The sequence below is a fragment of the Haliaeetus leucocephalus genome, unplaced genomic scaffold (assembly GCF_000737465.1).
Source record: "Haliaeetus leucocephalus isolate CR32 unplaced genomic scaffold, Haliaeetus_leucocephalus-4.0 Scaffold439, whole genome shotgun sequence".
NCBI lineage: Eukaryota > Metazoa > Chordata > Aves > Accipitriformes > Accipitridae > Haliaeetus > Haliaeetus leucocephalus.
Window position 1 is genome coordinate 7332328 of NW_010972875.1, and position 23172 is coordinate 7355499.

The following is a 23172-nucleotide window of genomic DNA, read 5'->3' on the forward strand; positions in this document are numbered from 1 at the left end:
GGAGGGAGAAGGAGGACGGAGGGGGGGGGGGGGGGGGGGGGGGTGGGGGGGGGGGGGGTGGAATCCTTAGGCTATGATCTGTGAACTTTCCTGTCTTGACAGACCACAGTCCTAGTGTCTACAAAAGAGAGCAGGAGGGTCACAGCAAAATGTAACTTGACCTGAACTTTAACCACCAGAGGTGACATTTACTCAACTATAAAATTTAAAACTAAACAAGAACAAATAGGGAGAAAGGGACTATGAGAGCACCTTCTTCATGTTGATTTAAAATTCAAGACCTGAGAGAACTGCCTTTTAGGTTTATAGTAAGGGCTTGAGTACACATGAAGAGATTTGTGAGAAAGTACTCATTTAAATAAGGTAGTGCTTTTGAACTTCTATAGTACGTGACAATATTTAGATGTTACTGAAAACAAAATGGTAGTAGCACTAACAACAGTTCTAAGGAAGGTATTTAAATTGTTATATTAAAAAAAATTGTATTAGCAAGGTTGACAAATCAATGAAAATATTTAATGTTGCTTATCCCCTTACATCAGAATTGATCTGTAAACATTACAACTGTTTGATCCATCCCTTAAACTTGATCTCAGGACTGTTGGAAGCAGAAGGAGCACTGTAATGTTTTCACACTGATTTATACAGAAGCAGAACCTGACCCTTAAAATATAATATCTATGAAAGCAAGTTATCTTAACTATAATGGACAATTGAACAGAAGACCTCCAGAGCCCAATCTCCAAAGCTTGAGATGAAGAGGGAAAAATTAGGGCATGCTGCCTAGTGAACTGCATGGGCAAGTGATGTATGTTTAGGCCATAAATCCCTGGGCTATTTATTAAATTCTAGAAATTCTTTTCCATGTGAATTTTATATTCCTAGTTCTGCTGCTGAGATGTTAAGACGACCAACACAGCAAAGATTTTGCAAGATAAAAGACGGATTATGATCAAGGGATTTCTTTGCTTTAACACTACAATAACGCAGAGCTGTATGACTCCATTTTACATTTGGGCTTGACTGCTTCTTGAAATACTGGATTTCAACATATTGCATCGTCATTAAAATACATGGAGATTGCTAGCCTGACATAGGTTGACTGCCCAAAATTCAAAGGCCAGAATTCACCCCTGATAAAATCTCATGGTAAGCACAAGAGAATTACCACCACCACTGAGCTGAAGAAAACAATTAGAAATATCTATAGCTGGCAGTTATTCCTCCTTGCCTCAGTGGAGGCAATGCTGTCTGTCCTTGTGCCATCTGATCCAGCACACAGTGTGGTATTTAAAACAGATACCAAACTGATAAGAATTATGATAGAGTATTTAGAAACTCTTACATGAAGGCATTCAAATGGAACAAAGCAAAATTTTGCAATCTACACCAAACACCTTAACATTTGTGTCTGTGTGCAAAAGAAAAACATGCCCCCCCAATCTCATTAGTTTTCTGTCATATGGGTGGTGACTACTAACAAGTCATTTTTTTCCTTCCCTTTTTTTTTTTTCTTTAATTTGACAGTTATTTAATACTTCACCATTTTTGGTTTGCCAGGCTGGGTGTGCTCTGCAAAACAGCAAGAATTTAGTCATAATTTTACAATATGCCAAAACTTGAAGGTTTTGCGAGGAAGTGAATCATGTGGAAAGAAGAAAAAAAGCATTTAACTATGCCACATACATATAAAAGTACCTTTTCAAAAGTTGCCTAATTCTAAAGCAGCTTCTGTTTTCTTCTTATGCTTAAAGCAAAGAGATATTTGATGTTAGAAGCATTTTCTAAATGCTGTTGAATTTGCATGCTGAAAAAGAATACAAATCATTAATGAAAATTGCACCATATCAGTTTCCTGTTGCAGTTGGCTGTCCTGCTGAGTTGGCAGTGAGACAGCAGCCTGCAGAGCTGCAGGCATATGTCTCATGTTAAAAAAGAAAAAAAAGACTTCATGTTATAAACACTTCAATGAAAATTACTATCCAGTTTGGAGCCAACTGAGACCAGGTGCTGAAGACAAAATAAACAGACAACATATGAAAGTTTAAAAAAAAATCCCCAGCGCCACTGGGCTTCCATTGGGATTGTCTTCTACCATACATTTCAATGTACATCATGAAATCCAAACAAAATATCCCTGCATCTGTACAAAGCAGCCTGATTTTCTCACCTTTAGGACCATGGCTTTTTAACACTGATTTTTAACTTATGCCCCATATTTTTAAGACCTACAAAAATACGCATATGCAAATTTAGCTATAAATTGAACCAGAAGACTACTGCAATTTGCCTCCCGAAGAATTCACCAGAAACCCCTCTGTGTTTCCCAGCTGAGAAATAGCCCTGGAATCCACCCAGGCAGCGACACAAAGCCTGAAGTCAGCGACCGCTGATTTGGCTCACTTGTCTCCCACTTGCCGTCCACAGATTTTGAACAGAAATGCGAAAAAGCCTTTAGAAAGGTCGCAGCAGAAAGGTACTGAGGTCTTGGAGAGCTCAAGGGTCCTAAGGAGAGCTGACAAAAATTAGGACACATACTCTACACCTGCAGAGTCAGCGGCTAAAGCAGAGCAGGCCACTGCTTCAGTGCATACCCATTTCTCCCTGTTTTTTGCATAGGTCACAACAATTCCCGTGAACCCTTCTGACTGTTGTGTAAATCAGATGAATACCTTCGGACCTGTGAAGTGATCTTTTTTCCCCAATAACTCTGTTATTATGAAGCAAAGGACTGAGGTGTTGCAGCAGTGGCAGCACCTCAGGGTTAGTTAAACTGCAGGAGCTCCCTGCGCGGCTCCTCCTCATGGCCAGGCAGCAGCTTTGCTCAGGTCTTCCCAGTGCTCCTGGCAGGGCCAATGTCAGGTCCGCCATCCTCTGCGACTGCTGGATCACAAATACTGTCCACTGGATCATGTCCAAAACACATCAAGCAAGTAATACAGATACCAGGAGGTCATCTTACACACACCCTCTGCCAGTCAGAGAGAGGGGTATTTTAGGTGTCTGTAAAATCAACAGGAAAAAAAAAGCCTCCTGAACATCCATCTCCTATTTCAGAATTGGGGCGAAAACGGGCTGGGTCTCCTCTGGCTGCAGTAATAACGTGTGCACTGTGGCAGGATGAAGCTATTTAGCTCTATCAACAGAGACTACATTTTGTTGTCCAACCCAAAAGAGAAAACTCATTCCAACTGTGCCTTATCTGCCTGCCAGCCCAGGAGGGCTCTGTGGGGCAATGATCATCTCCTCGTTACTGGAGGAGACACAGGGAGCATGGGAGAAAGAGAAAGAAACATTGCCATAATCTGAGATTACTTTCTTTTTCATCATTTGATTGGAGCCATCCTATGAGAGAGTTTTCTTTCCTTGTAATGCATCCATGATGATGGCAGCAGCCCTGAAGTTTGCGCAGCCACTCCACACCAGCATTTACAGCTCCTCTCTATATCACAGCAGACTGATCTCTACACAGACCATACTCAGTGGCATTTCTAGCATTTGCCTTCATCACGGAGCAGCAGTTATGACTTGCAGGCTACAGGGCAGAGCAGATTCCCCAAACAACACAGCCTATAATCATGCACATACAACAGCCTAACCTGGTGGGAAGAGCTTTTCTTCCCAATTCAAAGTGGAGTGCAAAGCCGTCCCGCTAATATTAGGCATGAAAATGACCCTTTAACGTCAGGGACTAGAAGAAGTTGATTAGTATTTCAGAGAGAAGCCTGTCTGGACATTCAAAATGTTTAGCTATTTGATGTGTTGAGGTATTCCCCCACCCTCTGTAACCCACTCGATGAACTTTTAACATAAACAGTTTAGTTTATAAACCTTCGCTCTGGTGGGGATCTGATCGCTATCTACTTGCAGCCAGGCTCCCACACACGCCTGGAATCAAGGAGCAATTTAAACGTGAGTCCTGTACCCCAGACCTGCAGGACTGCCCCAGCAGGACCCAGCATTGCTAACACATTGCTCTTATTTTTTGTGCAGACAATGCAAACACAGAGCTCCTGAAGGGTGAACGGGAAAAATGGAAGCTCTTGAGAAGGCCTGGGAGACAGCACAGCTTGTTAAGACTTCTCTAAATGTTCAAAAAAAAGAACGGAACTTTGAATTTCTTGAATTACATTTCTTTGAAAACTCAGAAGGGACAATATTTGATTTTGCCTTATCTATTTTTTCCCTAAATGACAGCAAGAAATAATTTGGTTGCAGCTTTATTTTATTTTGAATAAATACAGCCAGTTATAGTTCTTAGCATAAATACCTACACTACATAGAAATACCAGATTAATCCTTCTCTAATTTGTCTACATGTTGCCATTAATAAAGCATTTAGCTTTTAAGAACATGTGAAAAAAGTATCTTTGTAGTAAGGATTAAATTATCAATAAACAGCAAAATAAAAAAAAGACTGCAAATATTTTCTTCAAGTCATGATTTTTTTTCATATCAGCTCTGTTGTGGAACTCATGGGTTACATGGAAATAAGCTATTAAACAAGCAAGAGATGGGCTAGCCTTTCACTGAACTAGTTGAAACTTTGTTGAAAATATTCTTGATAAAAGCATGCAAAATTTAGAATCACTCAGCGTTTACTCCGAAATTTTAAGATTTTAAACAATGGTAGTTTCACAGTATTTCCCTGAACTGCACGAATTGGGGGTGGAGGGGTGTGGGGAAGGGGTAGAAATCATTAGCAGGTACTTGAGCTACACGTCCACTGGGACGCAGGGGAAGCCCTCCCATGTCTCTGTACAAGCAGCATGGCACATTCAATCAAATCCAAAGGGCTTACATTATAACCACAGCCCAGGACCCAATTTCATACCTACCTACCCCTAACTGGGAAATCGTTGCTCCAAACCAGCAATGAAGCCAAGACCACAGCCAAATAAAAGTGAGCATGCCTGTCCTCTGAGGCAACTGGCTGTCCCCTTCCAGGAATGTAAATGCTTATTGCAAAACCGGCAATGATTTTAGGTCTCATGATACTTAGGCCATGCTAGAAGTAAGGTAATGATACCTTTAGGTAGCCTGCATAACATTTCCCCCAAGAATCGTGTGCTGAGGACAATCAGAAGCAGAAGCAGCCAAGACACTGTGTGTCTAACCCAATACAGCAATGCCTACACTTCAACATATGGAATTTAGAAAAAGCAATGAAAAAGTCCAGAAATACATTTTATGATTAAAAATTTCAGTTTTTAAAGGCTGATAAACAGCAGCTTCTGGCACAAGAGGGTTCCTGCTACACCTATGCTCGAGAAGGTGCAACTGATACCTAGAGCCGCTGTTGCACACCCCACCAGCTGAGAGCTCCCGTACGTGGGCAGTGTAGCTGGCTGCCCCGCAGCCCGGCAGTGCCTGGGGCTGGCCTCCTGGCCTCCAGAGCACACCACGGAAGGCAGATCTGCTCTACGAAGCTCCCACAGAGATTTGCAGATGAAAAAGAGAGAACGGCGCAGCTGAAAAAATAGATTTTTAATTGCTTTGCGGCTCTATTAGCATTACTTTTGCATACGTTTGTAGCTGTACACAGCTCTACGTGGACATTTACAAAACTAGATGAACAGATAAGACGATAAAATAAATACAATATTTTACAACGGGGTTTTTTTAACAGCTACCAAAAGGACAACTCTCCCCCCAACCCCAGCATTCTGTTGAAAAGCACCATTTTCCATTATGTTTTGGTCTATTCTGTTTCCCCTCCAATTTGTAACATTCTGCTGGAAACAGTGATGAAGAACATATGTCTGCGGTAAATTACACCCAGGAGAAATCTTGGAACTGTTACATTCAGTTTTATTACCCAAGGCATTAAGATTGTCTACCACAACACGTATTATTTAACAGTTCCATCAAACACAACACCACTAATATACTTTTATATTATTATGCGTGCAGAAAAATTGTATCTTATTTCTTAAATGTCTTTGGGTGATTAACGTGTTGCATTTTCATTTTAATTAACAGTTCCACGATATTTTTAGTGCTTCAATGAAACAAGGTGTTGCATAAATGCAGAACATTATTGTACAAATATTTTGGAAAACATATGTTCAGGCAACAATAAGGGTGAGAAGCCTAACACTCAACAGCCAGGAAATTGTGAGTGCTTACGCTTCTTTCACAATGTAAGCTTACACAAGTGCTGCATCTTAACGTATTCTGCAGAGGGCTGTAATCATCTAGGCTACATCAGGGAAACTAGTGGGGCCAACCAGATAGATAAGACTAAACCTCTGAGAATAGCTTTCTTTTCCACTGCTGCAAATACTAATCCAGTTTCACTAGGTAACACCAAAAACCAAACATAGCATAAATATCCCCTGTGCACTGATGTGTTGCATCTTTTGTGGGAGGTTTGCACTAGTTCTGTGAGGTAGCCACATCACCGGAGATTTCCTACAGGCATAGACTCAGGCAAGCCTAAGTAAGTTTACATTTAACAAGTATAATAGGAATAAAAGATACCTCCTATAAACACAGCTATTTCTTTGACTATTGACTTGACCTCAAAAGTCCAGTTTTCTAAAGTTTTACAAGGGTTTTGCATTTTATTTCTCAAGTGACTCCATGGGAACAACAAATAAAACCAAACAAAAAAAAAAATCTATCTGTCAAGACTGCACACCTTCCATGCTTTGCAGAGAAGAGGAAAGCAAAAGGCTTAGGCAGCAGTTCAGAGCCACAGCTGAGATACGGCTTTTAATTTCAGCTTAAATCAACCAAACGGCCTTAGCAGAGTGTTAGGTCCAAACTAAAACCAAAACATCAGGCACCAGGTGTATCGGGAAGCAGAGCACAAAGTCCTCTCTGTTCAAAGAAATGTAATCACTAATACCTGAAAATGCAATTTAATGCTTTTCTTCTTCAAGTTCCAAAATGAGTCACACAAAGCTGAGAGCACCAGTCCACTTCATGAACTGCAAACTGAGACCCAGAGAAAGTTACTTATTGAATATCATATAGAGAGTATCACTTACTCTATTAGTACTTCTTCATCATGTGTAAGAATAACTGAAGCTATATTGTTCTGGTTCTCTGTGGTGTTCAGTCCCTACACTGAATGCAGCCATGGCTCATAGAAAATACACTACGTAATAATGAAATTGAAGACTGTGCTACAACGCACACAGGAGTCAAATGATGGTTGTATGGGAAACTGAGTTACTGGCATTTCTCAACATTGAAGTGCTTGGCTTTGCAGCCTATGTATTATTACTTCTATATGCCTTTTTAAAGTCAACAGTGAATTTTGCTATCTGATGCTATAACCAAAGCTGTCCAATCATGCATTGCCAGCAGGGTTTGAAACTTCAACCAGCAGCTCTGCAGGTTAAGCTACTTAGTAAGAGCAGATTTACTGCAGAATGGATATTGAATATTCAGGAACTCAGGTCCCACATGGGAACCTGGAGGTGAGGAGTGAGCCAGCAGGCAGTGTCTTGAACCTACCCAGTAACTGGCTTAGTTTTCTCTCCTGACACATCCAATTTAGCATTCTTCCTATCACTTACCTTTTTGGAAAACTGAAAATAAAAGACCACAAACGTTTTGCTTTGTTCTGATCATGAATGAGTGATTCCAAGAATTACTGAAATTCATTGTAGTCTAATTAACTTTTGTGACCATTTAAGAGCAAAAAAGATTTTCTCTTGTTTCTGACTTAAGTAAAATGAGCGTGGAACATTGTAGGTCTGAACCATGATCTGTCCAGACCTGTGGCTGTTGCTGACTTGCAGAGCTGGGCTGACCTTGTGAAAACAGGCCAGCTTGTATCTGCTAAAAGGAATAGCTGGTCTGTAGTTCATAGCATGTTCTGCTGGAAGCAGAAGGTGTCTCAGCATTATATCCGCTATTGTACCAAAAGGGGAAACCAGCGCTGCCATCTATTCCCCGACTTTCAGACCTGCTACAAAGACAGTCCTCCTGCTGTGCCTTTGAAAGAAAGTTTGCAGGTGCTCCTACGGTTCTGACTTGCTTTGCCTGTCAAGCAGTGAGCAAGGTACCCAAGGTTCAGAGGGAAGCAGGATGTAGAACACAAGCCTGGCAAAATATCGCTCAGGGAAGAGTAGGTCTAAGGCTGCTCATGTTTTCTCAGTCTTCCCAATTCAACTGTACTGCAAATATAGCAAATTACAAATTCAGCAAATTTCACCAATGCTGAGAAAGCAATCTGTTGGATGAATGAAGGCTTGTAAACTACCTAAGGCGCATTCCTAGAAATTCCATTTTATACTTTTCTCCCAAGACAATCCTTATTTTTGGTCACGGCAGTAAGTTTTAACATTTTTTTTTCCTCTTTCATGAATAAGTCAAAAGAACTGTTGTTCTAAATAAGATGTAAAAACAAAGAATGCTGATAAACCAAAAAAGCATGCAAGCAAGGGGAAATACTATCACACACTTGTGCAGAAAGCACAAACGCGGTTGTGCTAAACACACAGATACATAAATAGAAGGATGCAAGGACTCTGGCTTTGTGTTATGCAATTAACTTCATCACGTAATAATGATGTGCTTGGTCTAAAACTATCTCTACTGGGTCTGGCTGGGATGGAGTTAACTTTCTTCACAGCAGCTTGCATGGTGCTGTGTTTTGGATTTGTGGCTAAACCCGCGTTGATAACACACAAATGCTTTGGCTGCTGCTGAACAGTGCTCGCACAGCGTTAAGGCCTTCTCTTTTTCATAGTCAGATGCCCCACATAACGGACTGAATACTTATGCCTAAGGAGATGAATGCTGTACTTCAGACACCCACCATGCTCCTAATAGTCCACCCACTATGTGAAAAGAAGTAATTTTATTTCATAAACTAAAGAATTTTTGTACTGAAACATTCATTCACCTGTTCATCTGCCCAGAAGTTGAGAGCAAACACCCAGATACTCACTTTTACTCAGGAAACATGCACACTGGAAATCAAGCATGCAAATATTTCATAAAAGCTATGGAATTATTGACAGGTTATGGAACATAAGACAAGCACAATGTCTATTTTGATCTCCATCTGTGCTTGCAAATACATAACCTGAGAGCATAGAGGGCAACAAGGGAAGCATCGATGTACATAGGAATGCAGCTCTTCTTTGATACTTCACTGAAGTTTTAGGGACTTCAAATCTTCGCATACTTAGGTTAGGCACAACAAAGAGAAACTGATAAAACTGTGATTCAAAACATTGTCGATCATAGGAGAAAAGGCAAAATAGGAAAATGGAGGTTTAGAAATGATCGCATCACGTCCAGTAGAAGACACCATTGAAGTAGTGAGGGGAGCACCATATAGTGGACAAGATGTGCAGTACATACTGGAAAACAGGAGAGCAAAAGTCTACAAGGAGCCTGGAACACTGTAGGCACCATGGCCAGGAGTATTAAAATAACAGCACAGTGCAAATATGACTGAACATGCTCATTCCAACAGTAAGAGTCTTTTAATCACTACAGTATTTTACACTCAAAGCAACAGCAGACCGGTCAGACCACACCTGTATTTTGAAGTAGAAGCGTCCACAGGGCATAGTACCAGAATAACCAACAGCAGCAATATTCCACTGCCCTTGAGACTCCCCACTTAGGCCCATTCTTGGCAAAGACTTTCAACTGTAAGCTCCTCACAACATCTTGATTTATGTTCATATGCTCCCTACCTCACAGATGACATGGTCAGTGACGTGCCCACTATTAGAAAATACTGAGAAAATTGACAGCAGGAAACGAGATCCCCTCTGCCATTCAGATATGCCACCCTCGAGCCATAGTTCATTCATTTTAACAATTTTTTTTTAACAATTATTTTTTTCTAAAATGTGACACCAGCAGCAAGAGGTTAGGGCTTTCCTACTCTTATGAGTGCTCACCTAAAAAAAGGCTTAGCATGCTATTTTTAAAGGCTAATGTTCATGTCATTTCAGCAAAAAGCTCAATGTTGGTTTTAGACACATTTCTTCTTTTATGCCAGACAGGCCAGCTCCTCGTATTCACAAAGCAACTGTGGTTCACTGAACATGTTTCCAGAATTAATTTTGACTTCCCAGGGTCAACTTTACACTGATCAATGAAAGAAATTGTGGGAAAGATTACCTTATGAAAACACATAAACTTAGCCAACCTTTAACAAAAAGAACAACTTGTAGAGCTTTCGTCAGACTCAGCACTCTTCAAGGACAGCCTGTCAGCATTTGGCATATATGAACATGGGAGATGGAACAAATCTACAGGAAATCCTCGTGCTTACTCATATACCCTCAGCACCACAGACGAGTCAAGCCGCTTTTATATGTTTCTCCCAGTTCCTGCATTCCCAGCCATCTAATTTCTCACCACACAAGCAGACTCTTACCTGTTATTTTCTGCAGCAAAGGAGATGGCTCTGGTTCACCACAAATGGCCTTGACTAGGGCCTTTTTCACCTCTTCTTCAGCTGCCTCCAGCTCTTTTCCACTTCTGATTTCTCCAACCACAGAATACATGTATACTAGCAAGACAAGGAAGTCCTCGCAGGTATAATCATCTTTTGTTCTCTCGTTGTAAGACTTGATCATTGGCAATAACTGGTTCAAAACACTAGGCATTTCTGACTCGCCAATAGTCTGAAAAACAGAAGGAAGATTGTGTCAGATTGCCCCCATAGTGCTTAACAGTTAGCATCAGACATACTCCTGGCTGCATCCACGAGCTATTATTTCTCATAATAGCAGTGCTCATTTAATGAAACATTGTTCAACATTTGCATTCATTTGTCAGCACATGGTCCTGTGACTTATTTGCTGCTCAGACAGCAAATTTATTAATTTCCTACAAGTTTTTTCCTAGGGACTCACGGTAGCAGCACCTTAGCACTTGAAAAGCCTGATAATCAGATCTTCTCCATGTACCAGTATGATAAGAGGATGGGAGCATCGGTCTCTGCGGTATGAGTAGAAATGGTACAAAGCACAAGGTCAAATGCTTCCTCTAAATTTTGGGCCTCCTCCTTGGGCCTGATTTTGTACTTGCGCAGGGAGTTCAAAGCCCAGCTCCCATTGACTTCAGTTGCTATTGCGAGCCCTCAGCACATCTGCAAACCTGACCCTATGCTTTCAGGTCAGAAACCCAGAAAATCAGAAACAGAGGGAACTACCTGTGAAGCGCGTGGTGTAAGCGACCAGCGTGGTTTCCTAGAAGAGCTCTACGACAGGAGCAAGGACAGGGCAGCAATCACCGGCCTGGCACGTGCCCTGACCCTCTTCTCCCTCCGCCTCCTTCACAGCACGCTCACCAGCTTCTCAAGCCATTTAACGGGGGTCTTTCACACCGAAAAAGCCTTCTTTGCTAGGCAGGTCAGGCTCATTCCCACACCACATCCATGCTGCGAGGTGAGTAACGCAAAGGCTGTGCGGAAGCAGGGAGAAGTACGTGACTGTGAGGATGAAAGATGACCGTAATGTGTGTAAGAGGAGAGGAAGGCTGGCAGAGAAAAGGAGGGGGAAACTGAGAGTATGCTGGGATGTCCTAGGTCCTCAAGAGTTGAAACTGCACTTGCTTCTTCTCACCTCTGTGGGGGAGGTGTCCGTACAGCTTTACTGTAGTTTTAAAAAGGAGACTTCAGACATGAATCCCCTGAAGCGCTACGCTGACATCCACAACATGTAACACCAGGGCTGGGGTTTAGGTCTGCTGTGAGGGTCTCTGCCACTCAGGACACCAGCGCGACTAATCGTACCGGCAAACTGCTACCCTCCCCGCGCACACACACCTGCGTATGGTATCTCCACACGCTAGTTTTCTGCTGTGGGTTCGTTTGCAGCTCAGCAGTGGGATGAGGTGAGAAGCGGGGCCAGTGCAAGGCAAGCAGGAGGAGCACCCTGCTCCTGCCTGGGGAGGGAGGTGTGGGAGAAGAGAAGAACAGCCTTCGTCTCTCGGTGGCAGTGATCGCTTGGATCCATCCAAGAGGTCTCCTGCAACACCAGTACCCTGCCCATTGCCCTGTGATCACCAAACAGCTCCCTGTGAAAACCTGTGGGTCAAGTCGTAGCGTAGAGTGAAACATCGCATCTCTTAGAATCCAAACAGTCAAGTCTGCAACTATTTATTCTGGGTTGTTACTACAGTAAGTTCAAACAGACTAGTCATGGTAAATAGGCACCACAACCAATAATATACCCTTTAAATAGATTCACAATAAGTAAATAAAATACAAAACAAACAAACAAACTAGAAAGAGACACACGTTTATACAATAACAAAATCATGCAATTAGGTTTATCACTGCTTTTAACTGCATTAATTTAGTTCCGAGCTCTTACGACAACTGAGTAGTTTTCTCTGAAACCTAGGCAGGGCCTTCAGAGTCTAACTTAAGGAACACGGAAACCAAAAGTTTCATGTCCTGGCGTACTCCATACAACACTTCAGGGGGTCCTGGTTTTCATTGTATTTTGTTTTAGTTGTTCTTTGACAATCTCAGAAACACTAACAACCACCTCATGAACTGCAATTTTTATACTCACACCACCCCACTACAGACCTTGATCATAAAAAAAGCACCAATTACTCAAGCTCTCAAGAAACTTTTTTCCAGCCTGTGCTATAGGAAACAACACTTCTGCAGACTTGGGCTCCACCCTGCTCCTGACATACAAGTTTTGCTATGGACCCATCTTTCAAGGGACTTTAATGTGGTCAGGTATTATGTTTCTATTCGAATACATACCTTAGAGAAGAATTTTCTAACTGCCCACATGCTAAACCTAACAGTAAGTGCAACTGTGGACTTGAAGCAGTAAATTATAAAGCTACAGTGGTCAAAAGGATGTGAGGGCCAAAAAGGAATGTTTAGAAATCCGGGAAGGGTTAGCACCCTGTATGTGTTTGGGCATGGAGTGTTAAATCACATGCACAGCAAGTCCCGGCGCTGCTCTGCCTGGAAGCAAATCCATGGTGTTTGGTGCCAGTCTGGCATATGCTGGCAGCTGGGCCACCCTCAAGACGAGGCTGCCGGTTCCCAAATTCCAACTCAGCCCTGCCTCAGTTCAGTATTACCTGCTCTCTTCTTGAAAAGTGACACAAACAAATTCTCATCTGTAAGCCAGTACAATAAATATCAGACCATCCAGCTCCTAAAATGGAAAAAGACAAAACTTCAAGGAACTCAGAGGTATGCAGCTACTGGGAGGAAGCCACGCGCAACAAGCAAAAGCCTAATCAGCCCTAAAAATCTAGGAACTGAAGATTAACCTACATGTGGAATTATTCTGGAATAGATGACAAACTTCAATCTACATTAATCTGAATTCACTTTTAAGGAGAGGCAAGTCCAACGCCACGTTTTATTGAACATCATCTACCATCTACTGGCACATCATCTATCCCCCCTCCCCTCCCAACACACAAACCCTCTACTTCACCCCATCGCTAAATATCTCATAGCCTGCTCCTACAACACCAAAGATAAATTCTTGAAAAAGCTCTATTTTGCATGCACAAATTATCCAAATGCATGGAGCACTGAGGATGCACATGGTTGTATAAAACAGTACGGTCAACAGCTCCTGCCTGAGGATAATAGCTCCTGAAAGTACACGTATACAGCATCTCTGGCAAACTTTCAAGCATACATGATAAAAAAAAAATTGGGTATAAACTTCCAGGATGATTTACTGTAGGGTGGGCTAAAACTCAACAACTTAAAGCAACAATTGCCACCTCTTATCTTCAAAGTAAAAATGAAAGAGAAAAAAAATAATAAAGAGCTATAATAAACCGTTAACTTCAGAACGCACGTAGGGTCTTTCTGGGGTATGAACTTCTCTGGAATGTTTTTCCCTTATCTCTTGGGAAATGGCACTACAGAGGACTTCAAATGGAACTGCCAAGTTTCAGAGGCTATTTTGTCCAAACAGGCCAGTTGGACTGGAGCATGGATGAAAAAAAAACCAGGGACTCGCAGCCTCACTGCAGAGCATGGCTCCGCAGGGAGCTGGGAAATTTGCCTCAAACAAAATCCACTGGCAGATTGTCATTATCTGGCCACCTCCGATGATTTAGGGGCTCCCTGCACCGCCTAACCATCAATCAATTACCCTGATTGAACAACCCTAAAACACAAGTTTTAAAAATGTAACTACCCATGACCCAAATTTCCTGCTGGTTATGCTGGCCTCAGGTTAGCCCCATTTGTCTATCATCAAGGGAGCCAATAAAAATAATAAAAGCAGGTCAATTCTGAGCTTTCCAAGGCTGTATAAAAACATTAACGCTGCTTAATGCAGAGCCAGCTAAGGCCCAAGCTCTAACACATTCTGCTCTGTTGCATTGTTTGGACATTTTAATGCTATAATCATGTATTCTTCAGAATCCAGGAAGAGTTTGTGATAGATTTTTGTTGTTTTCCATCTCTTTCCTCCACCCTCCTTAGTTATTTATTTTTATAACTTAAGCTGTGTAATAATTTACTATCCCTAAGGGTAAATGAACTGACGTCGATTTGCTGATTTTTGCAAAAGGCCCAAGTTTTGGCAGATGGGAGGACAGTGAAGAAAGTAAAAAAAATCATTTTTTTGGTTTTTAAACACTGAACATGATATTGTGCTTCAAAAGTGACATTTAAAATGTGATTTAAAGGATCTACAGGAATTAAGAGGAAGTGTAATAAACAAGGAAAAAAATTTTGCATTTCTGTGAGAGGCATTATTTTCAGTATTAAATAAACCTGTAAGAATCTAAAGCCATATGTACCATTAGACATCTTTTAGACAATGGAAAACAGAGTGCGCTGGCGAGGAAGAGAAGAGGAGGGTCAGAGTTTACTTGAATTAACACGTGTCCCTGACAAAATTGAGAAGAGAACTGAGCACTCTAATCCCTGCGGTTCCAGCCCACTGTCCTCAGCACATCATTAAAAATATTAAAGCAAAAACCAACTTCAAGCAAGTGGAATTTATTTTCTTTTAAAATCCAGGAGGAAGGAGGAGATAAATCTTAAGAGACTACTTCACTATGTAAATATTCTAGTGGCTTTCCGCTTAGGAAGCAAAACATGTTTAATTCCTTCAGAGGTCGCATGAGTTAACAGAACTTTTCGGAACGGGAACCATGCAGCTTTACAATAGTGAGGAATTTTATTGGGGAAAATCAAAACTAAAAAACAACCCCAAAACCCAGCTGCAGGTAAAACCAGCAGAAGGGTCAGTGGAAACTCACAAGCCCTTGCATCATTTGCTGCCCCATGCTCCTGGACCACCCTATTTAATAGAAGCTCCTTTTATTAGTAACTGAGGTGGGAAAAGACACTTCATGAGACGTGGAATAAGCAGCTTTCCAATGTTGTGCTATTTGATTTGTCATGCTTTACCTGGGTTCGATGTTTTGTGTTTCATGATTTTGCCAAGCGTATTAGCTTCCCCACTATTCAGACGAAGACAGAATATTCTAGCTGCTAAGAGTGACAATGGCACCAAGGGAGGACCTCATGGGTATGCAAAACCAGCTCAGATCCTTCAATGGCAACAGAACTGCACCAGCAGACATCTTAATGAAAACAAGAGGCACTGCCAAGCTAAGGAGGAGTCTTAGCTGCCTACAGTACTCAGCTGCCTGTAAATCAAATGCTGCAGTTCTGTTACTTGCTGTTTTACACTGTTTGGCCACCTGAGATTTGGGGTTGATTACACATAATTTCCATATGGGTGAGAAGATGTCTGTACTCCCTACTCCCAGCAAAAAAATCATTTCATGTATTTAGTTTTCATTAAATGGCCTATGAGTGACTAGTGATTTGACACAATAAATCAGTAAGCATGATCTTACCACGCAAATTGTGTTTTTCCATATTAAGCTCTAGAAATCATTCTAATTCTTGACTTGGGCAGGTTTTGATAAAAATGTCTTCTCTTTACGTATCTGTAGGGTATGACTGAAGAATAACCAACCCAAAACACAACACAAAAAATGAAGATCTTCAAAGTACTACACTCTCACCATTAGGAAACCCCTCAATCTGTCAGCATCAAAATATATAGCATCCAATTATTCAGGCAGGCTATTTAAGAAGACGATGAAATCATTCTGATAACTGAAGTCCACTGTCTGTACACTTCCTTTTGCAGGAAGTGAGTTTGGATGCCAGAAAAGTTTTAGTCTCAAACTTACGTTTCCAGCTGGGGAGGGTTTACAAAGGCTCGCCTTGCAGGGGGAAGGAGCAAACTTTAGCCTTAGGGGAAAGCAGACGAAGCATCGTGAACTCACAGCAGCTTGAGAGTGGAGGTGTGAGATGGTGGCAGTAAATGGCCACTTCCAGTAAAAAAAAAAAAATGTGTAAGTCATTAAAGATAAGGAGAAAGATCACATTGCCTTTTGTTGGGGACCAAAAAAGGTTTATGACTGCCCCTGTCAATACCAAGAGACTTGCATCTTCCTCTCTTTAACGGCAGTGTCTGTCTATTCACTTGATAGATGATACAGAAATCTACCAAGAATACACGTATAAAGAAAATAGCAGAGAACTAAACTGCTAGTGAGACACAGGAAACAGTAAAAGCACCTAGGACCTGTCTCCTCTGTCATTACTCTTAATGACTCCTCTGTCTTTAATGAAATATCCCTACAGAGCCAATTCTATCTCCTGTCCCCTTTTCTGCATTTATCACCCACTCTGAGCACTGCCCCAGGAACTATATTCTCAAAACTGCAGAGACAATTTCCAGGCAGCCCTTGTAGACAGTCTTAAAATTCTACCATAAACAAATAAAAAGCAAATAAAAGAAAACGAGTAAGCTTTTTAAAAGCTATTTTTAACCTGGCTCATGCTGTCAAAGACACAGACTCACATTCCTCCTACGTGCATGCTCTCCCAATTGGCCTTCATTCTTGCCTTCTGCCCACCACAGCGGCCTCTCTCTTCTGTGCCTGCTGAAGTGTTTCTGTGACTGTGCATTAAAACAAATCGTTTTAACCAGAGTGGTTCTCTCCTCAGGTTTACTGCTTGGCCACAGAAACACGTACACTAGCCACGAAGGCCAAGGATTGGACCACTTCCTTATGCAACAGCGCTGGCTTGAAGCCTACATGAACTAGAGTTTAAGGTTGCCAAGAGATATAAAAGAAAATTATATAAATAATCACCTGCTCTTTGGATGACTTCTTCAATACACTGTCATATGGCCAGATTCTTAACTCGTGTCTGTCAGTCAACACTACAGACATCAACAGTCCTTTGCTAATTTTTACCTGCTGAATATCTATCCAGGATGTTAGCACTTACTGCAAAACAGAGTGATGAGTCAAAGGCAAGAAAAATTAACTTACAACATAAAGCTTTTAAAAAGCACAACATTTGTAAGCTCTTCTGGTCAGATTTTTTTTTTTTAACATGTCTTGCGTAATTCCAAAACCACACCACCAATACTTAACAGCTAATATGTGATAATAACAAAAATATTTAAAACAAGCTGCTCAAGAAGCCCTATCACGTCTAAAACCAAAACAAAAGCAAAGCCCAGGACAGTTCTTTCAGCAAGTAACTCCCTAGCCCATGATCATGACCTAAGCAATTGGATTCCACCTATAACCCATAGCCAAAGTAGTGTATTCCAATATTTTTCTTTAACCTAACTTCCTTAGGACATAAAAAGAAATTATATTTTGAACAACATAATTAAGATTTCCTCTTATCACCTTTCTCCTGTCTTTACTGAGCACCACAGTTGTCTGACAATTTCCTGTTTTCAACCACCTTGCAACTTCTTCAGTTATTTTTGTTTCTTGTGTTACAAGAGGCAGATTCAGTTACTATGTCAGAACTGCAAGACTTACACATACATTTTGATAAAATTTAAAATCCATCACAAAAGCTTCTAATAAACCCACTGATATCTAATCTTCCACAGTACAGAAATCACTTCATCCCAGTGAGTTATGCTGTCTGGCGATGCATCATTACATCATACGGTCCAGTTTTTCCCTCCCTCTTTGGAAACCATCTAAATGTACAGCTGTGTTAAGATACTGTAATGGGTTCATGGGGGCTCAGCAGCAACAGCATACTGAAAAAAGGATATTTTATAAGTCTGGATTTTATTAGACAAAGCTCTGCAAGGATAAGGACAATTTTACTTAAATCACCGCATGTCTGACATAAGAGACTCATCAGCAAGTTAAAAAGGGAGTACTTCCAACATACTCAGTCAAAAGCTTTTAGCTGTGATGGCTTCTACAGACGTGCTCGGTAAAAACATGAATCAGCACGGCAAAAATGATGTCCAAAGAATGAAAAAGGAGTACAGGCACAGTTAAGATAAAACATGTACCAGAGAAAGATCTTGGTGCTATGCACGTCAGGATTTTTTGTGTGTGGTTTTTTGAGGTTGTTTGTTTGTTTTTATAAGCCTTGGAATATTGGGAAAACTGCCAGAAGATGGTAGGGGTTCAAAACTGAGAAAAGGGCATGGGGATAACATAATATCCTGGGAGGTTAAAGCTCACATCAGCTTTGAGGAGAACAATGGGAAAGCGTTCAGTCACTACAAAGCAAAGGATAAGAATCCACAGGGACAGAAAACAAATAAAGGGGATATAAATCAAGAAAAATATAGTACAACCAAATCAGTCATTCAATAGTGCACACCATATCTGCAGGAGGGGATTCTATCCTGCCAGATGGTTACTGAAAAAGATTTGAGAAATGCTCTGGACAAAGAATAGGACATGAATCCCTGCTTAGAACCCTAGTTATAACCCTTCAGGTTGGAAAAACAGATGACCCAGAGGGGATAAAAGGTCTAAAAAATCACCAATAGGGTAGGGATTGATTGCGCGCTCTCTGTCCCAAGACAAGAACTAAGGGGCAATAAACGAAGCTGGTAGGAGCCAGTTTAAAAAGCAAATTAAATGGAGGTAGTTCTTCATGCAATTTGCTCATATGTGGAACTCCTTGCCAAAGGCTGTTGTGCTGCTAAATTCTTACTTGGGTTCACGAAGATGATAGGAAAACTCATAGGGGAAAATTTTTTCGTCAAATATTAGTAAATACACAGAAACCACATCTGTTGCAGAACTCAAAATGGTCAGAGCTGGGAGAGTATCATATAACCTTGTCCTCTTCTCTTAATTTTCTGTAGGCAGCTGCTTTGAGTATGCTTAGAAAAAGCAAACTAGCTCAGCTACATTTTCGATCCAATCCAGAATGGATGTACTTACCTCAAAGTCATGGCTAAAGGACCAATATAACTACAAAATACAGTATCCAGGGGAAAGAAGTAGGGGAGCAGGTTTATTACAGTATGTGGCACTGTCAGGATCAGTTCCGATATATTGTGCCCAGTTCCAGTGTCCACATTTCTAAGAACCTGTGGAAACTAGACATAATGTTGGAGAAAACTATAAAACAACTAAAAGAGTAAATTTCTTCAGAGTGAAAGACAGTTGGCTTATCAAAAGGAAGAATAACAGTTTATTTGTGCAGACAGAAGAAAATTTCAGAGTATGAGACAGCTTTTGAATCTAGTCAAGAAAGGCACAGGAGAAACAAGGGAAGCTGAAACTTTTGATTTTTCCAGTTCTCAAGTTAGTGGAGATGCTCTTGGTGGCGTGCATATTTCAAGAAAGACTTTGGAGGGTGAAAGGACAGAAAACAAGCAGAAAGCACAAACTCAGCGGTCTCACGCAATAAAACACTATGCATAAAATGCATCTGGTGAATAAAACCATAAACTCTTTGGCACAGTGCTTAATGGCAGTGAAAAGAATTGTGAACTGCAAGGGAAAAATAGAAATAGCAGAAAGGATAAAGGTAATACATACTGAAATACTGGACATGCTGTGAGAGCTGGCACACAGCAGTAAGTTATAAAAGGAGACTGACAGTCAAAATAACCTCATCTTGTCCCTTTTTCTCCACATTTTTGCCTTTTGAGCCACCTCTTTCCTCTCAGCCCTTTGTTTTACACATCATCCTTCACTCCTGCGCCAGTCTAATGTCAGATGTTTCAGAAACTCCTCAGAGCTGCAGAGAAACCTCCAGACTTTTGGTGATGGGTCAGTCCATGGTGGACACTGGTACCAGAAATGAAAAAATGAGATGGCCTGGGACAAGTGTAAAATGGGAAAACAAGACCTAATGGGTGAAAAACAGGAGTTTGGAGCCCACACGACTGTTTGGGCTCATTTGAAAGAAATTTGTTTTCTTATTGCTGTTGGCTTCTTGTGTTGAAGTGTCTTACCTCACCATCAAACTTTTTTAAACAAATCCAGTCAGCTTCGGCCTGTAGAAGTTTGATATTAACAGACAATCAGGACCTCTATCATACATTGCCACAAGCACCAATGCCAATTTGCACCAAAGCATCATACAAATCATGATTCCAACTAAGTTAGGGCCAAACATATACCTGATAGCTTCTAGCGATGCTTAGAGATTATACTATTCCATAAAATATGCTGAATAAGGGTACTATTTTGACCAAAACACCCCACTTCACAGTATCGTTGAAACCCAACTTTTTGTTGACAATTTCAATGGAAGTGGATGCAGATCTGAGCAAAGCAGCATTCTCTCGCCATATCCCTTCTCTTTTGCTCCTTTTCTTAAAAAAAAGGCCAAAAAGTGAAAATCTACCACTAAGATAAACATACTTGCCAAAACCTGTTGGAATTTACCAAAATACTAGGAATTGAAACTCCTATGAGTCAAGAAACTTGAAAGCCATTTAAACATCAACTTGCATGAGATGGTCATATGAGGCTAGATGCTAGATCACATTACTGCATTTCACAGGTATGAATTTAAACAGTAGCTAACTTGGAAATGTTTTGCACTGCGTTTAAAATATTTTATACCTCAGTATGCAGATAGACTAAGACATAACAGATGACATAAACGACAAAGCAAAAATATATGGACATGGGAGGTTTGCACAGGAGAAGATCCCACTGCTCTGCCCACAGTCCTGGTTGGAACCACAGGAAGGAGACAGAACAGCAACACAAAGACATGCGAAGGCAGATTATCAGTCCGCTGGAGAGCACCACGGCTGTTAATCAGTACAGTAAATGTTATCACAATAGAGTACTGACATTTCTAGCCCTTGTACAAGGCTCACCATGCTTTAAACAGGATTCAGGCTTTCATGGTGATTAAAGGCAGATGTCACACGCATGAGTAAGTTTGTAACTTATGAGCCCCTCATCCATTTTTGTGTGTGGAAGGAATCTTTCATTGACAGGACATCTTCACTGGAGGATGCTCGCTGTGGCATGATTTGCACAAGGAAGAACATTTTCCTTCCCTTTTTCAGGTTGGGAAGAATAAAACAAGCTTAATTATACAACTATATCTCATTTCATCCTATGAAATGGATCAGGCTAAAACCTTAATTTTCCTGTCCAATTTTCCACTGCCATTAAAAACTAATCAGGTTACCATCTTTCAGAGAGCAGAGGATGGCAGAAACAACAGTGATTCTTCAAAGTAAAGGATGTATTTTTTCCCTATAAATATGCAAGAACTGCAGCCACAATGACTACTGATCATATATCTAATATAAAACATCAAGTGAAATACAGGCATAGGCAAAATGACAATTATTTTTCCGCTGTGATAGTGCTACAGTGAAAAACTTCTGAAATCCCATTCTTTTAATCTTCTCATCCCATCCTGGAAATGTTTTCCTGCTCTAGAAGCTGACAGTTCTCTCTTCAAGCACAGTTTAACTTGAATGCCTATGAGCGGTTCCTTCAGCTCCTTAACTGAGTAGGAATCCTCAACGCTGGTATTCACGTGCGGTGGTGAACAGACCGCATGCCCTGGGTTGGGCATGCCTGTGCATGGGTATGTGACCTTTTAGGGCGCCAGTTATTACTAAATATACCCAACACCTCCTTGTCAGTCATGATACTCCATGCCCCTTGGCCCATCTGCCCTTCTCACGGCTGGAATGCAGCAAGTCCTCTCCTCTTTTGGCTCCTTTCAGCGCTCCCATCGTCCCCCCATGGGGCTGGGCCATGCTGGGTGGCACTGGCAGTGATTTTGCAGCTGGGTCCTTGCTCTGGATGAAGAAGATGTCGGACTGCTCTCCCACCACCACCTGAAAGGACCATGTGAGGGCATCTTGGCTGTCAGGGATTGCTCCTGCCACACCTCCTCCCTGTCCATTTGTCCAGCACGAGCTACAACTAGAAAAACAATCCCGGCTTTCTGTCCCCTGGGGTTTCCCTCCCACTCAGTCGAACGCCTGAGTCAGCATAACTATCCCTCATGATATCACATTTGGGCAAAGGGAGCCAACCAGAGCACAGGACATCTGGTCCCAATATCTAAAAACACTTAAATCATGCATGTCATTCCAAACATTTAAAGACTTCAGAAGTTTTCAGTTACTTTCATATATATTTCCTAGCTGCTTCATGCAGAAAGGATTTCTTATGTTCAAGTTTCACTCTGAAGATCTGGGGAAATGTATATTCCATGCCATTTTAACTAGAAAAAAACCCCAGCCTTAAAGATAAGCCCAGATGTGACTTAAGCTACCTTTATATTAACTGTTTTTTTAAATTATTCCAGGAGAATACCAAAATGTGCTGAGTTATAACACTTAACAATTCAGATTTCAGTAACAAGCGAAAAAAAGGTGGTTGTATGTGCAATGTTAAAAAAAACCCCAAACAAATCCAACAAAAAACCTGTCGTCCCGCCCCCCCCCCATTCAGTTGTATACGCTAGATGGTGATGTACCAAGATATTTTCTAGTTCCCCATTGTGCTTTCTGGTAGGAGAGAAAGGAGGCATGGCCCAGTGGTCAGGCACCAGACTGAGACTTTGGAGACCGACGCTCACCTCCATGTTCAACTGCGAGCTTCTTGCTTTTCTCCACCTGTAAGCAGCGGTAGCTTCCTCACGTTACCAAGCGTTAATTCAAGTGCTCTGATAGTCTGATGTTGAGTCCCAGGTATGAGTAATAACATTCAGTGCAGCAAATAATTCCCTTTGCAGCCCCCGCATACACCGCAAGTCATGGTACGCTGACGCCAATACAGCAGAGGCACACTCGGAGCCTGCTGCAACCTATTTAGTTTGAGTATCAATAGCGGTCAATCTATCACAGGATAGAGCTCAGTATTAACTGGCTTCTTTTTCAAAAGCCAGTATGGGTATGTCTGTCTACCTCGCAGTCTATCTTG

At 41.3% G+C, this 23172-nt stretch overlaps 1 protein-coding gene across 1 annotated transcript in view; it reads right to left on the bottom strand.

Moving 5' to 3' along the window:
* SCFD2 (sec1 family domain containing 2) overlaps positions 1-23172 on the bottom strand; it is a 205059-nt gene that overhangs the window by 105795 nt on the left and 76092 nt on the right. The window contains exon 6 of the mRNA XM_010574566.1: positions 10361-10610. Within this exon, the coding sequence (XP_010572868.1) occupies positions 10361-10610 (250 nt within the window). The remainder of the gene's footprint in view (positions 1-10360; positions 10611-23172) is intronic.